Source organism: Ictalurus furcatus, chromosome 1 (genome assembly GCF_023375685.1).
Source record: "Ictalurus furcatus strain D&B chromosome 1, Billie_1.0, whole genome shotgun sequence".
NCBI classification, from domain to species: domain Eukaryota; kingdom Metazoa; phylum Chordata; class Actinopteri; order Siluriformes; family Ictaluridae; genus Ictalurus; species Ictalurus furcatus.
In genome coordinates, this window is record NC_071255.1 from 24255461 (window position 1) to 24270412 (window position 14952).

Sequence of the window (14952 nt, forward strand, 5' to 3'; positions counted from 1 at the left end):
GAGCACACTGACTGGGACATGGTCAAGGAGGCTGCAACCGACAGCAACTCCACCAACTTGGAGGAATACACGGCATCAGTGACCAGCTATATCAGTAAGTGCATTGATGATGTCACCGTCTCCAAGACAATCACTAGACACTCCAACCAGAAGCTGTGGGTGACTGCAGAGGTGTCACCTCCATCTGCAACTGGATCCTGGACTTCCTGACAGAGAGGAGGTGCAGTGGCTAATGGACTGGTGCACAGCCAAAAACCTGTCTCTGAATGTGGACAAAACAAAGAGATGGTTGTTGACTTCAGGAGAGCACGGACCGACCACTCTCTGCTGAACATATATAGCTCCTCTCTGGAGATCATCAAGCGCACCAAATTCCTTGATGTTCACCTGATGGAGAACCTCACCTGGTCCCTCAACACCAGCTCCATAGACAAGAAAGCCCAGCAGTGTCTCTACTTTCTGCAAAGGCTGAAAAAAGCCTATATCCCACCTCCCATCCTCACCACATTCTACAGAGGAACTATTGAGAGCATCCTGAGCAGCTGCATCACTGTCTAGTATGGAAATTCCACCTTATCGGATTGCAAGACCCTGCAGCGGATAGTGAGGACAGCTGAGAAGATCATTGGGGTCTCTCTTCACTCCATCATAGATATTTACACCACACGCTGCATCCGCAAAGCCACCAGCATTGTGGATGACCCCACACACCCTTCACACACACTCTTCACTCTTCACCAAAGCATTCAGGCCCACATGGCCAGACTGCATAACAGCTTCTTCCCCCAAGCCATCAGACTCCTCAATACTCAAAGACTGGACTGACACACACATATACACACACATACACACACACACACACACACACACACACACACAGACTGAACTGAACACCATCCCACTCCCATTGCAATATTTGCACATTCTTGCATTGACTCTATTGCATCTTTCCTGCTACTGTATTTATAAAAAAATATAGTATTTAATTTCTTGTCACTGTTATACACTTTACCTGGCTGCTACTGCAATACCTGCTATGTCCATATTTGGTATAAGCTAATCTGCTGAATACTAAGTCATAGCATGATATATTTACATTTTTACCATTTTTTAATTATATTGTTACTCTTTTGCACAACCTGTTATATCAGACACTTCAACACTAGAACTGTGTACTGGTCGGCACTACACTGTCACTTACTGTGCCTATTGTCCTGTTTTAGTAGTACTGTGCTGTCCTGTTTTGTTAGCACATTTACACGTGCACTTTATGTAAAAATGTGTAGATCTTATTTAGTTCTGTCTCATCTCATGTGGTTAGTGTCTTCTTTTATATAGCACCATGGTCCTGGAGGAACGTTGTTTTATTTTTCTGTGTACTGTACCAGCTGTATATGGTTGAAATGACAATAAAGCCACTTGAACTGGAACATGTATAGCACTATTATAGAAAATGAATGAACAGTGCTGTGGTATAATAGCCCCTAAGGTCCAATTATGTACCTTAAATCATTCTTAAAGGTATACTATTCGCCTTTACAGGCAAATGATATATGACATATGATATATAAGTTACAAAAGATGTATGATTTGTAACAAGGACAAGGAAATCTAGAGTTTAGTATATTTTAATGAGACTTCATATTTTGTAGTGTATAGTATCTCTCACTATTTGCCTTAAGAATGATATTTTAGAGTGAAATATTTTTCTCATTATTCTCCTTGCAACCTGCACAGCTATGGAACCACCCTGAAGAGAGAAGGACATATCTGATATGCACAACCTACTTAAAGCTTTATTAGAATTCTGGATGTTATCTATCCCTTTGTAATGCTTTGCACGTATCCTGTGTGTGAAGATCACTGTGCACTGACCTTTTTCTGAAACACGTTGGCCAAATTAAGTTTCTTCCTTTAGTAGTGTGACAGACCCTATTAGACACAGTGCATCCATGTTAAGCACCTTTGTTCTGATATTCAGAGCATGTATTCCGTACTAACACTGTGTTATCAGTAGGTACAATAGCCCTTTCTAGATAACACATGTTAACATTGAGGGATATAAGGAAGGAGTTTGTGAGTCAGTGGCTTGCATTCAACCTTCTTAAACATTTACACATTATGTACAGTTGGACTGTTTTTTGTTTGTTTTTTAATAATGGGTTTAATGGTGCTCCATGGGATGTTCGGGCAGTTTGGGTAATATTTTATAACCAAATCCTAATTGATACTTTTCAGAACCATGTCCTGGACTTGATTTAGTAGCTCTTTGGTCTTCATGAAGCTGTTTGTTTTGGTATGTTCTATAACAAACTTTGGGGCTTTCCAGGAACAGGTGTATTTATATTGTGATCACGTAACACTTTAATTGCACACAAGTGAACTCCATTCAATTAATTAAATGACTTGTGATGGCACCTGGTGGCACAAGAACTAATTTAAGGGTTTCATACCAATGGGCTGAATTATTTATTATTGGCCATAATCGTGCCCACCTGATCTAATCATTGCCTTAAGATGTTCTTGATCAACTAAAACAGGTGTGTTAGATTTTGGTTTGAGATGAAACCTGCAGAAAGGTAGATCTCAAGGAAGAGAGCTGGTTATCACTGGTGTAGATTCATGACATATAATCACAATGCAAAATGTGGAAAAGTTCAATGGATATGTGCTACACACTGTATATTAGAAAAAAAAAAGTCTTCCCATATTTAGTTAGGTCTATAATTATATGTACTACTTTATTACCTAGTGATGCAGTTGATATAAAATATTTACAAAGAAACTACACTACAGACATCACACTTAACTATGAGAATTTTTTCCATCTTGAATCTTTGGATATTTTGGCAAGAGACAACAATCTCCAGGGACTGATTTTTTCCTTTCTGTGTGTCACTTCATCCCAAGGGCATATTGAAATGTGTGCCCATTGCCATCACAACTGTCCCCAAAAAGAATACTCTTGTGATTTTGGATTTTATGACTTGTCTTTAAAGGGTGAATGACAAGAGAGGGGTAAATATATGTTTTAGAAACCATGCACGAATCTTTTTAAAAAAAAAAAAAAAAAAAAAAAAAAGCATCCTGTTATTTGTATTCTTCATCGTGGAAAGCATAGAGCAGTTCAGTGTACAATGTATCATGCTTGTTTTTTCTAATTTTGAGAAATTCCTATTAACGTGAACACATCAAAGTTTGAGACAGTTGTGCTATTCATCTTTTCATTAAATTTGTTTGTTGCAGTAGTTTCAGGGTGCATTTCCTGGGCAATCATAAAAACGAAGAAAGGGAATTTGAATTATATGCATATAACCAGTGAGAAAAAAAATAACTATCAACTTTGGTTTAGAAGCCTGTCAGTCAAAGCATGATATTATTGCCTACATCCACTTGCAGAAACAAATATTAGATTTATTCTAAATAATACCCATGATTATTATGACCTTATTATTATTATTTTTTTAACCTCCGGATTAAAACATGTATTGCTTCTGAAGTGAGCAATGGGCAAATCTCCATAGAAAAATCATTTGTACAACAAATCAGCAAATCATCATTGAATTTTTGTGGACTCACAGAAAGATGAAATTTTCCATGCTAGCTGTATCTTCTGCTAGAGTCTTTTCAGACCAGATTATGTTACAGCACCAAATTAGATGGTAATTCTCAAAGCAATAGTCACAGAACAGCAAAAAAAAAATCTTCTTATTTACAAGTCTTATTTACAATTTCTTTTATAATGATGACTTCTTTCTTCTTATGCTCAGAAAGCTGTGTGTGTGTATATATGTATGTGTGTGTATATATATATATATATATATATATATATATATATATATATATATATATATATATATATATATATATATAAAGGGCTGCACAATTAATCGGATATCGATCGCAATTACGATTTTGACTGCCCACGATTAAATGAACATGATCGACTGCGATATTGACGTTTAAAGTTCGTCCTCCGCTCATAGAAAACTGTGCTGCAGATCAAATCAAGCGCTTCCTACACTTACAGCCAATCACATAGAGCGACACAGGGATGATGTCATCTTGTAGTGCCAAAACCTGGAAACGGCTTTAGCATTTGAGCGCTCGAGCTGCCAGTTTCGCTGCGAGCTCCAGCGCTTGCGCGAGGAGAAATCATGACATTAACATGATGCTAAATGGCACTACAGAGGTTGTCGGGGACATTAAACATCATCACGCCGAACAGGAAAAAAAACTTTGCAGATAAACTCGGGGCTCTACAGTGCGACCATTTCACTCGCATTTGCGACTGAACAGTACTTTGTGCGACTGTGATTAAATATTTATTTGCACAGGTGTGAGTGACCTGTTCGGAGTTGTATAATACAATCGAGATAAAAACTACAACCCAGAAATGCATTTGCACCGCGCAACAGTTACTTTCATATTGCTTTTCATCTCCTCAGTCAACCAAAGTGTGGAAATACTGCAGAGAAGCCATTATGATGAAGCGTAACACTGAACATCTGCTTCTCTCAACTCCCCGATATCACAAACCGCCATCTTTTATTGATCACGCAAAATGACCTAAACTTTCACAGCGGCGTCAGGCGGAGTAAATTAATAATAATGCTAATGTTACAAGGTGGGTTTAATTCAAACTTCTTTATTAAATAATTCCTCACGAATCATAATCAAGATTAGCAACTGTTCAGAAGGAGTACACTGCTGCTCTCCTTCACGCTCTTCACTAACTCAAATACATAACGTATTCACTTCATTTAAACTTAAGGTTGCCAGATATCACTAGGTAAATTAGCTCCAGTTTCCATGTTTTGATTTATTTCCCAAAAAACAATATTATCAGCAGACATGGCAACACTGTACTGGGGAACCGATCTAAGAGGAATAACTGATAAACAAACAAACAGAAAACAGAAAATGTGCTTAGTTATAAATAAATCATTTAATACAAAAAAATAGATATTATAATAACTTCATAAAATGTAAATAAAATGAGAAATGAAATAATCTTTAATTACTATGGGTTGCATTTAATATCAATTTGACATTAAGCTTAGTTCGCTATCTCCTTAGAAGGCTATTAGCCTTTTTCCTAATATGGATTATGCTTGTGTTATTCTACTTTTAATTAGAACTATTGTTTAAGATATTTAAAAATAAATATTTTATGCTTGTTTATTTACCAATTAACCAACAGTATCTCATTGCTATTATTTTAACTCAATTAACAGTGACCATGAGCAGAGAGCTTACATTTAACTGTTTATGACAGACCTCCTGATTAAAGCTTAAACAAAAAAAAGATTGGTATCTGGATCAGTTTTGATTGTAAAAATCCTGATCGGAGCATCAGTAATGAACATCATTAAACTAACGCGCTTTGCTTTAGTTTAACACACTGGCACATGTACACCCTGACACACAGCATTTGATGAACTCCTTTCTCTCTGTGTTCAGTAAAAGACAAAATACAAAACTTTCCCTCAACATCTTGAAAACATGAAGCTACTAGAACATCATTATTTAACTCATTTTAAGAAATACACTTTTTCATGGGCATAAACACTTCTAAAATCAATAAAAGTGAATAAAACTCACTCTGGTGTGTCACACCCACTCTGTAATACACACAGAGGGCCTATGGAGCACGTTTTCTCCCCTCTTTATCAAACAAGAAAAACACACTTCCACAACCCAAATTCACATACAATTGTGCACAAAATGATCCCAATATTACTTTAATACCGATACTACATCAACACTTACACTCTTTGAGAAATAATGATGAGATTTACTTTCAAATGTCTCAACTGTCACACTATGTGATGTAGAGTAATCTCAAATAAACTCACATATGTGCTTTCACATATGTGAAAGAAAATGTCATATTGTGCAGAAAATGTCAGTGGCAGGAAATTTGAACTTTGAATCATTTGATTTAATCACGTATTAAACTCATTCTGCTGTTTTATTTACATTATTCTAATTAGATTTTGGCACACAGTTTTTGACACAGATATTTTGACTCAAGTATTCCATACACATTATATATACATCGATCTATATATTGATATATAACGATCAGCCATAACATTAAAACCACATGCCCAATATTGTGTACAGTTGGCTCCCAAAACAGTTCTGACCCATCAATGCAAGAATGCAATGAAGGTGTGCTGTGGTATCTGGCAGCAGATCCTTTAAGTCCTGTAAGTTGTGAGGTGGGGCCTCTATGGATCAGACTTGTTTGTCCAACACATCCCACAAATGCTTGATTGGATTGAGATCTGGGGAATTTAGAAGCCAAGTCAACACTGTAAACTCTTTGTCATATTCCTCAACCCATTCCTGCAGTTTTTGCAGAGTGGCAGGGCGCATTATCCTGCTGCAAGAGACCACTGCTATTATGGAATACCGTTGCCGTGAAGGGGTGTACTTGGTCTGCAACAATGTTTAGGTAAGTGGTATGTCTCAAAGTAACATCCACATGAATGCCAGGACCCAAGGTTTCCCAACAGAACATTGCCCAGAGCATCACACTGCCTCTGTGGGCATGCCTTCTTACCATAGTACATCCTGGTGCCATTTCTTCCCCAGGTAAGCAACGCACACATCATCCACATGATGTAAAAGAAAATGTGATTTATCAGACCAGGTCACCTTCTTCCATCACTCCATGGTCCAGTTCTGATGCTCACATGTTGTAGGTGTTTGCACCCCATCAATTTACTAATTACTAACGATAACAAAAATAAGTTTGGATCCAATTGCATTACTTTGCATTTACATAAGTTTTCAGAAAAAAAGTCTAAAGCTAATACTTAATAGTAATTATTGCTATTATTAAATAAACTCAGATATTATAATTCTCATTTAATCACAGAGGTTTTAATAGTGTTGACCACTAATACATTTATTATATTTCAGTTTAATTTCTAATAAAAAAATTCCAAAGGATTAAGGTGCAATTTGTAATTGATTTTTATTGGAAGTGCTTCTTCTTTCTCCTTTTCTTATTCGTCTTGTTGAATGGAGGCAAACACTGAAAGAGGAAAAGTAGGCATGCACTGATTATTATTTTGATATATCATGATAATTGCCAAACTTTTTATTACAGTTGATGATATAATCACAATATTGTACTCTCATTGCTAGTGTCTAACTAGTCTAAATAATTATTATGGCATTAAAAAATATCGTCATTCCTCATTTGTTCTACTGAGCAGCGAGACACATTCTGTCCCCCAGGAAGACATTGTAAGCTCTTTATTTTGGACACTTGTCATGGAGTGTAACCTATCACCATCTGATTACTGATTACAGTGTGTAATATTCAAAATGACCAGATAATAGGTGCTCTATTCTGAGTGGAGAATAGAGGTGTGCATCAGGATTGGGATTGCTCAGGATGCAACAAAAGGTCATGTGAGTTGGAGGTATTTACTTTCATATGGGTGCGTGACAGCGGTCAGATATGAAGCTCACAGGAAACCAAGTACATTAATATGAACGTGCAGCGCTGCAGAATGCATTTACATTGTTAATTCATTCATACTTTAAAATTCGGCTACTCATTTGTTTACATTTTTAAAAATAGAACCAAGTAAATTTGTTAGAAAATGAATTGAAAAGTGTGTATAATTATTGCAGACTATATCAGCTTAACACCTGTGTAAGTATTATGGTGTATCATGTACTCACCACGTGCTGACCAACTTCCCTCACCCGAAGCAATGCTCAACCTACACAAACACACACAAACACATACAACATGTATATGATGGTAAATTAGAGTGTTTCATGTATGTGATATGCATATGATTATTGAATAAGCAAGTGGTACACATGTGATATATATAAGTGATATAATGTGAAAATCTGTGTGTGTGTGTGTGTGTGTGTGGGCTTCGCTGGTACCTGTGTATCCTGGGACTGCTGTGTGTCCTTGGTCAGCTGCTCATCTATCACAGGTGCTGGAGTTGCTGCAGCTGGTACTGCTTTTATACTTGCAGTCGGTATTGATTTCCAACCTGCAGCTTGTACTGCAGCTGGTACTGCTTTTATACTCACAGTCGGTATTGGTTTCCAACCTGCAGCTGGCACTGCAGCTGGTACTGCTTTTATACTCACAGTCAGTATTGGTTTCCAACCTGCAGCTGGTACTACAGCCAGTACTGCTTTTATACTCGCACCCAGAATTGTAGGTAGTACAGCTTTAGCTGCAGTGGGAGCCGCAACCGAAACTACAGCTGGAACAGTGTCCATGACTGTAGTTTGGGTTTTTTTAGCCATAGCTACCACCTGATTGGCGTGCGGATGTGTCACTGCAGGTGCAATCACTTCCGGGATGTTGCGGAAACCTACATACAGAAAATACAATGAGATGATGTCATCCAAAGAGTGTCAATCTAACACAGTCACAGGCTGCATCCTTAACCACATTCAATTGTGCTAAGTAGTAGGTCAAAATCGTACATTTGTGGTGAAAGCTACTTGTTAGCTAGCTGGCTAGAGTTTATAACTGCTTCAAAAACTGCCCCAAACTGCATTTCACTATTCTAAATAATATAGCACCATAGCACAGAAGCAGGATACCGATTTTAACACAGCCACAGGAAATGGTCAGATATCTAAGTACCAGGCTAACACTAACTCCTAAAAGGAATCTGTTTTGACACATTTTTTTGTATACTAGCAGTTTGGGTTGTAGCCAAAGGCAGGTTTCAGTAATAGGCTGCTATACCCTAATCTAGCAAGCTAACATACCCATTAGTAGAGTAGGTTGTGGTTTGTGAAGCGGCCATGGACAGTTTGGAGCACACACTATGTAACATAAGCAACAATGACATACAAACAGACAGATGTGACTCACTCTGCAGCTGGAAGTCCTGCGTAACCCTGTGTGTACTTGGATGAGGCTTGACTTGATGGACGCTTGTGCTATTATCAGTGGAGTTCTGAGCCTGTAACACACAGTCATTTACACATTTATTTCACTTTCTTTCAGTTAGCTCCTCTATCGAGCTAGCAATAAACTTTTGTGGTAACTTTAGCTAGCTGGAGTAGCTTAAGAGAAGAATATTGGGTCTGTAGTTAGGAGCTGATGATACTGAAACTATAGCCTTTATAATAATTTTAGTTTGTACCTGAGGAATAGCATCCATGATTTTGTCACAGGAGGGTGCAGGTTGATGGTGGTTTACTACAGCCTTTGGGGCAGCCTGTGTCCCCTGACTGGAGAGGGAAGTCTGTCTCTCCTTTTTGCGCTGAATCAGACGGATGTGCAGCGCCCTTCTGTCCAGCATCCTTCCCTGCATCTCGCTCATAGCCTTTGTGGCTTCCTCCGGAGAGGAGAAGCGCACAAACCCAAACCCTCCAGAGCAGCCATCGGTCCCCATCACCTGTAGAAGACAGTGAGGAGACTCATTAGGATAAACTGCTAATGTGGCTAGTCATGAGGAAAACTGTAGACACAGGTTATTAAGAAATGAAAACATTTTAGGGATTATTTAATTGTCAGTGACCTTTGCGTGGATGACGGTTCCAAAAGGTGAGAACTCTTTATGTAGGCGCTCGTCATCCACAGAGACATCAAGATTCCTCAGACACAGGTTCACACACTACAGAACAGAGGGCAAAGTCAACATCTACTCTCTCTCTCTCTCTGTGTGTGTGTGTGTGTGTGTGTGTGTGTGTGTGTGTACCTGCTCAAACTTATGTTGAGGTTTAGGATGTCTCTCTTCCTTCTTCTGCTCTTGGCACTCCTGGCGGGACTTGAAGTGTGTGATAAACCTATAACACAATCGAGACACTGCTGTTAGAGCCTTTATCAGAACACAAATGTTAGAGACTTTATACCTAATTTAGTGACCTTTGAGCCTGTCAGTCCCAATAAAGGAGGTGTAGTCTTTTTTCTATTAAATTCCAACTCTGCACAATGCTGAATCACACTACATCTCACTGTAACAGTGCTATATAATTATTATTATTATTATTATTATTATTATTATATAAACATTTTAATGAGATAGTTGTTGGATTTAATCTATATTTAACACATTTAAGAATTTTCCTGTATTAGGGTATGAGCAAATTATAACTATATAACCTTATAATGTTTTCAGCAAGTATTAAATACATTTAGTTATACACATATCAAAAACAAATTCAAACGAAATTGAATCGATTGTGTACATTGTAGTGATTTCCACATGACTTACACATAGTGGTCATTAAAGAGCATGCCATTCAGCCTCTTGATGGCAGCCTCAGCAGCCTCGGCACTCTCAAAGTGTACATATCCGAATCCCCGGGACCCATTTTCATCACACACCACCTTCAGGAGAGGCACATCCATCAACACACAGAACTTATGTCAAAGAGACCTAATTGAAGACTTTAGATTTAGGAAGTTATTAACAGCCACATAGCCCAGTGTTCAAACCTTGCATGAGAGGATGTTGCCAAAGATGGAGAAGGTGTCGTAAAGGGCCATGCTGTCGATGGACTTCTCCAGGCCCTTGATGAAGATATTTCCCTCGTTGCTGTTTCTGAGGGATGAGTCACTCTGGGACCACATGATGCGCATGGGCTGACCCAAAAGGATGTCAAAATTGAGCAGCTTCAAAGCGCGCTCAGCTGAGGGAACAAAGTGAATTACAGCTTATTAACATCAAAGTTACAGAGGTCTATTACAAGAGTGCAGTATACACCATACACTTCAGTATTCCCTACACTTGACCTTATTATTTTACTAACAAATCTAAAAAAAAAATAAAATAATTAAATACACTTGCTGGTTATATATCAATTATAAACTTGTATTATGGTTCTTTATTCACTTTACCATCAAAAGTGTTCATGAGACTGCACATGCTGGGATTTTTCCTTCCAATCCTTTTGTTTTTGGACTAAGTATTCACATCAGCTTACAGCTTCACTTCTCTTATAATTTCAGTTGTGTGGAAACTATAAAGAGACCACTTTTTAACTAGAGGACACAACATAGTAGTATTATATTAGATATCAAAGAAACATTCAAATGTACTTAATTGCAAATTAATTTCCCTTAACACTGGCCCAGTTTTGCAAAGAAATGTAGAAACTGAATTCAACTAAATTGGGACAGTTTGCTTCAGCTATTTTAATTTTTGAAAATTGTCATGACTAATATATTGCTCATATTTATATAAAAATGAGCTTTGCTTTTACTTCAAATCAGGTACATATGTTTATATTTAAATCATTTTTAGGATATTGAAAATACTGAAGATTTTCTAAACCTTGTTATTGCCGGTATAGCTGTAAGAAATTACAGAATGTTACTAGGCCAACGTGTTTATACTATATGTAGTCATTTTTACTTAGTGTCAGGTGGTCCGACAACAAAACAATATATGAAGTAGTGTAGGGAATACTGTCACGGTGTGTTAGAGATGTTTGTATTACCATCGGCCCGATGCTGAAAGATGATAAAAGCGTATTGGAGGGATGTGCCGGTGTTCAAGCAGAGGCAGAGATAACAAACTCGCCCAACAGAGCTGAATTTCTCCAGGAGCATGGACTCGGTCACATCAGGGTGAAGATCGCCAACATAGAGTGTAGCCATTTGGAAACTAGCACTGATCAATTCACATAGAATCTAAAACAAAATTCCACTTTTAGTGACAGACAAAAGCAATAAACCCCACTGAACTGAAGACTGAATATTACGTCCAACACGAGTAGCCTACTTTCTTTCCAAAACAGTTGATCAAGGTTTCTTCAGATGGTTAACACTTCTGGTATTAACCCATAATCATGTTATAAAAAGCTACTGAGACCTACTATTTCAACCTGACAAATTTAAGTAAAATGTAAACTAACAATTACTTTCACCCCTGTAAATCTGAAACGTAAGAAAACATAGGCCTACAGCACTTAAGCCTAGCAGTATGATAATAAACTTATCATTTAACAATGAGCAGTCTCATTATTCGTTTGTGTAATAGGCTAGCAGTTTAAAAATGAAATCGTTAAATTAGAAATCAACAAAATGTTGTAAGGATACTTACCACTGAACCACCAAACCACTGAAATGCTGATCACTGCACAAATGTCCAAATAATGCGTTTGTTACAGAATGTTCAGATTAGAAGCAGTTGGTTCTGTTACCATAGAGTTTGTGATGTCAAGGTTGAGATTCCATTACTGTCACCGCATTCCGGAATTTTTGTTCCACATTTGCCTTTGAAGGTAAACAGCTAGGTGCAGTCTCAAGTAACTTAGTAAATTCAACAACATCAGCAACAACAACAACAACAACAACAAAAAAAAAAACTCTCACACTCCAGATTTAATGGATTCAAAAAGAATAGAGTTCCACAGATTTAAAATATTAGTGTGTGGATATTTTTGTATGTTTTTAATAAAGTATGAACAAAAAACATTTTCAGTCCACTAAACCCTTGTTACAAAATCACACAGATACTAATCTTAAACAACAACAACAACAACAATAATAATAATAATAAAAAAATAATAATGCAATGAAGGGCTCATCCTCATACATAATGAAGCGTGTGTATCATCTGAAGCTTACTGCTAAGCGATCGCCTCCTCATTGGATTTACCCCTGGCACTATGTGCTTCCCTATTTGACCCCCTAGAGTCAGTGGACATCAGTACTCTCTTACAAAACAGCACTTCTCCCTGCTTTAGCATCAGCAAAGCATTGTGGGTGATCTCTATGCCATGTCTGTGCACTCTAATGCAAGTAATGTAAAATTGTACCTTAATATGGTCTGTGTAAGGTTTTGAACATGAGCTACAGTTCACTGGTGTTTGAGCAGTTGCCCAGCTATCCTCTTCTGTTTGATTTAGAGCCCAAAACACTGCATTTACAGTGCCTTGTGAAAGCTTAACACATGTACAGCACTATGCAAAAGACTGAAACTACACTTTTGTTTCAATCAAACAGCCATTCAGTGGTCATTGTTAATTATCTGGTGGCAAACAACAATGATGGAAAACTGTACTGTACATTAATACTATTTTCAGTCAAACAGTCATGCAGTACTTATTTATCCAGGTCAATATTAAAGTTCCATTTTAGAAATAAAATATTTACAGATTTCTTACTGCTTTTACTGTTGATGACCTGGGTGATTTAACACCCCCCACCCCCCCCCCCCCCCAAGAGTTCCCACGCTTATTGTTATTCTTCCTAAATCACACCAAGGTCTTATTACGGTGCCCTCCATTAATATTGGCACCCTTGGTAAATATGACCAAAGAAAGCTGTAAAAAATTGTCTTTATCGCTTAACCTTTTGATCTTTTGTTTAAAAAATTCACAAAAATACTCTGCTCCCATGGGCATAAAATAATTGCAAACACAACACAGGTTTATTAAAAAAAATATATTTGTACAGCGTACCATTTTATCAATAGATGAGAAGTACATCTGTGCACAATGCATGGACAATACGCTTAATTAAAGGCTTTAATAACCAGTTTCACAATTGGAATGTTGTCTTCTTTTTCACCTGGTTACACTTATATATAAATATATATATAGGGTACAGTATCTGGGGTTTAACTGAAGACATGGCAGCAAAATAGGCATAATATCCCTAAATAGCCCCTATTAATTTGGTATAGATTAAAAGTCTGGTAAAAACAAACAAACAAAAACTATTAATCGCACCAGGTTATATAACTGAGAAAATGTTGTTCTGTTAGGTAGTGCATGTTATGTCAGTCTGATAAAGCAGCAGCATGTAGGTAAATATCACTTTTTCTTTTGATGAGTGAATTGCACTGCTAATTACCTCGTGTTGTTAAAGTATCAGATTTATAATACTCTAATTCATGTCATGAATGTGAGATCAATATTTCACACTAATTGACAATTTTACTTCTGCACTCTAATACACGCACTGCACTAACATTTGATACTTCTCATATTGAAAACCAGCATTCAGAACCTCATCTGATGAGTCAGATGTTTTTACTGGCGATTATTAAAACAGATGCATTCACCAAGCAGTTCTTGGTGTCTAATGTTTTATTTGAATCCCAAGAATCAACTAAACTTAAACTTATGATGTTAATATTGTCAATAATTTTGACAAGTTTTTGATAGAAAATATGATCATGTCAGTTAGGGGGTATTATGAAAAAATTAATTTATGATAGAGGGAAAATTACAAATATTTTCTCAGTAGTTTGAGTGGAAGGTTTGAATCATTGAGGGCATTTATACGATCTTTTTTCTTTTTCTTTTTCTTTTTTTTTTTACACAATCATTGTATGCATTTATACAAGCCATGTTTCTTAATCTGGACCAATGTGATATGGCTAAGGTTAATTTCGTGTGTAAATGTGAGTTCATGTGCCACTATAAGCACAGGCTAATGACACCACTGGTAACACTGGAGAATGGTGGTGGGTGTTTGAGTCAATAAGTATATAGTCAGAAAATGTATTTATTTAACAGGCTAATTTGTGTTAACTTCACTCTAATGAGCCATTTGTGCTAAATGCCCATATATAATCTTTCTTGGCCAGTCTAATATGCAAGCTCTGTCATCAACCAATAATAGGCTTGTTTTCTAATCATTGTTCATTAAATGTGTCACCCAGAAACACATTTATAATAAGCTTCAGGTACACATATAATCTGAAAAGCATAACCCTGTTCTCTATTGTAACTGTCCCTGCAGAATGTTACTCTCACTTCCTGAACCCTGTAGTGTGCCGTGAACTTCATAATTCAATTTACTTTATATGTATATATATGTCCCTCAGTGGTGGAATGAACTTCCAACCTCAGTCTGGACTTCAGAATCTGTCACTATTTTCAAAACCAGCTAAAGACCCATCTCTTCCACAAGCACTTAACTAACCCCTAAAATGCCAACCCCCACATTATTTAAAAAAATTAAAATAAATAAATAAACTTACT

At 37.1% G+C, this 14952-nt stretch overlaps 1 protein-coding gene across 4 annotated transcripts; it reads right to left on the bottom strand.

The window, feature by feature from the left end:
- Positions 1–6871: 6871 nt before the first annotated feature.
- On the bottom strand, positions 6872–12872 carry LOC128614134 (polyadenylate-binding protein 4-like). Of its 4 annotated transcripts, XR_008387015.1 has the most exons (12): positions 12060–12872; positions 11455–11647; positions 10451–10644; positions 10227–10342; positions 9711–9798; positions 9531–9626; positions 9153–9407; positions 8879–8969; positions 7924–8366; positions 7708–7748; positions 7451–7525; positions 6873–7048 (listed from the first exon to the last, which is right to left on the bottom strand). XR_008387015.1 is itself a non-coding variant. In XM_053635481.1 (11 exons), exons 2-10 carry the CDS (start codon positions 11612–11614, stop codon positions 7728–7730), a joined length of 1464 nt encoding a protein of 487 aa, XP_053491456.1. In that variant the 5' UTR covers positions 11615–11647; positions 12060–12871; the 3' UTR covers positions 6874–7048; positions 7708–7727. The 4 variants fall into 4 exon arrangements, 3 of the variants coding, with proteins under 3 accessions (XP_053491573.1, XP_053491654.1, XP_053491456.1); XM_053635481.1 differs by lacking the exon at positions 7451–7525 and having other exon boundaries at positions 6874–7048; positions 12060–12871; XM_053635598.1 differs by lacking the exons at positions 7451–7525; positions 11455–11647; positions 12060–12872 and adding an exon at positions 10853–10999 and having other exon boundaries at positions 6872–7048.
- Between the last annotated feature and the right edge of the window lie 2080 nt (positions 12873–14952).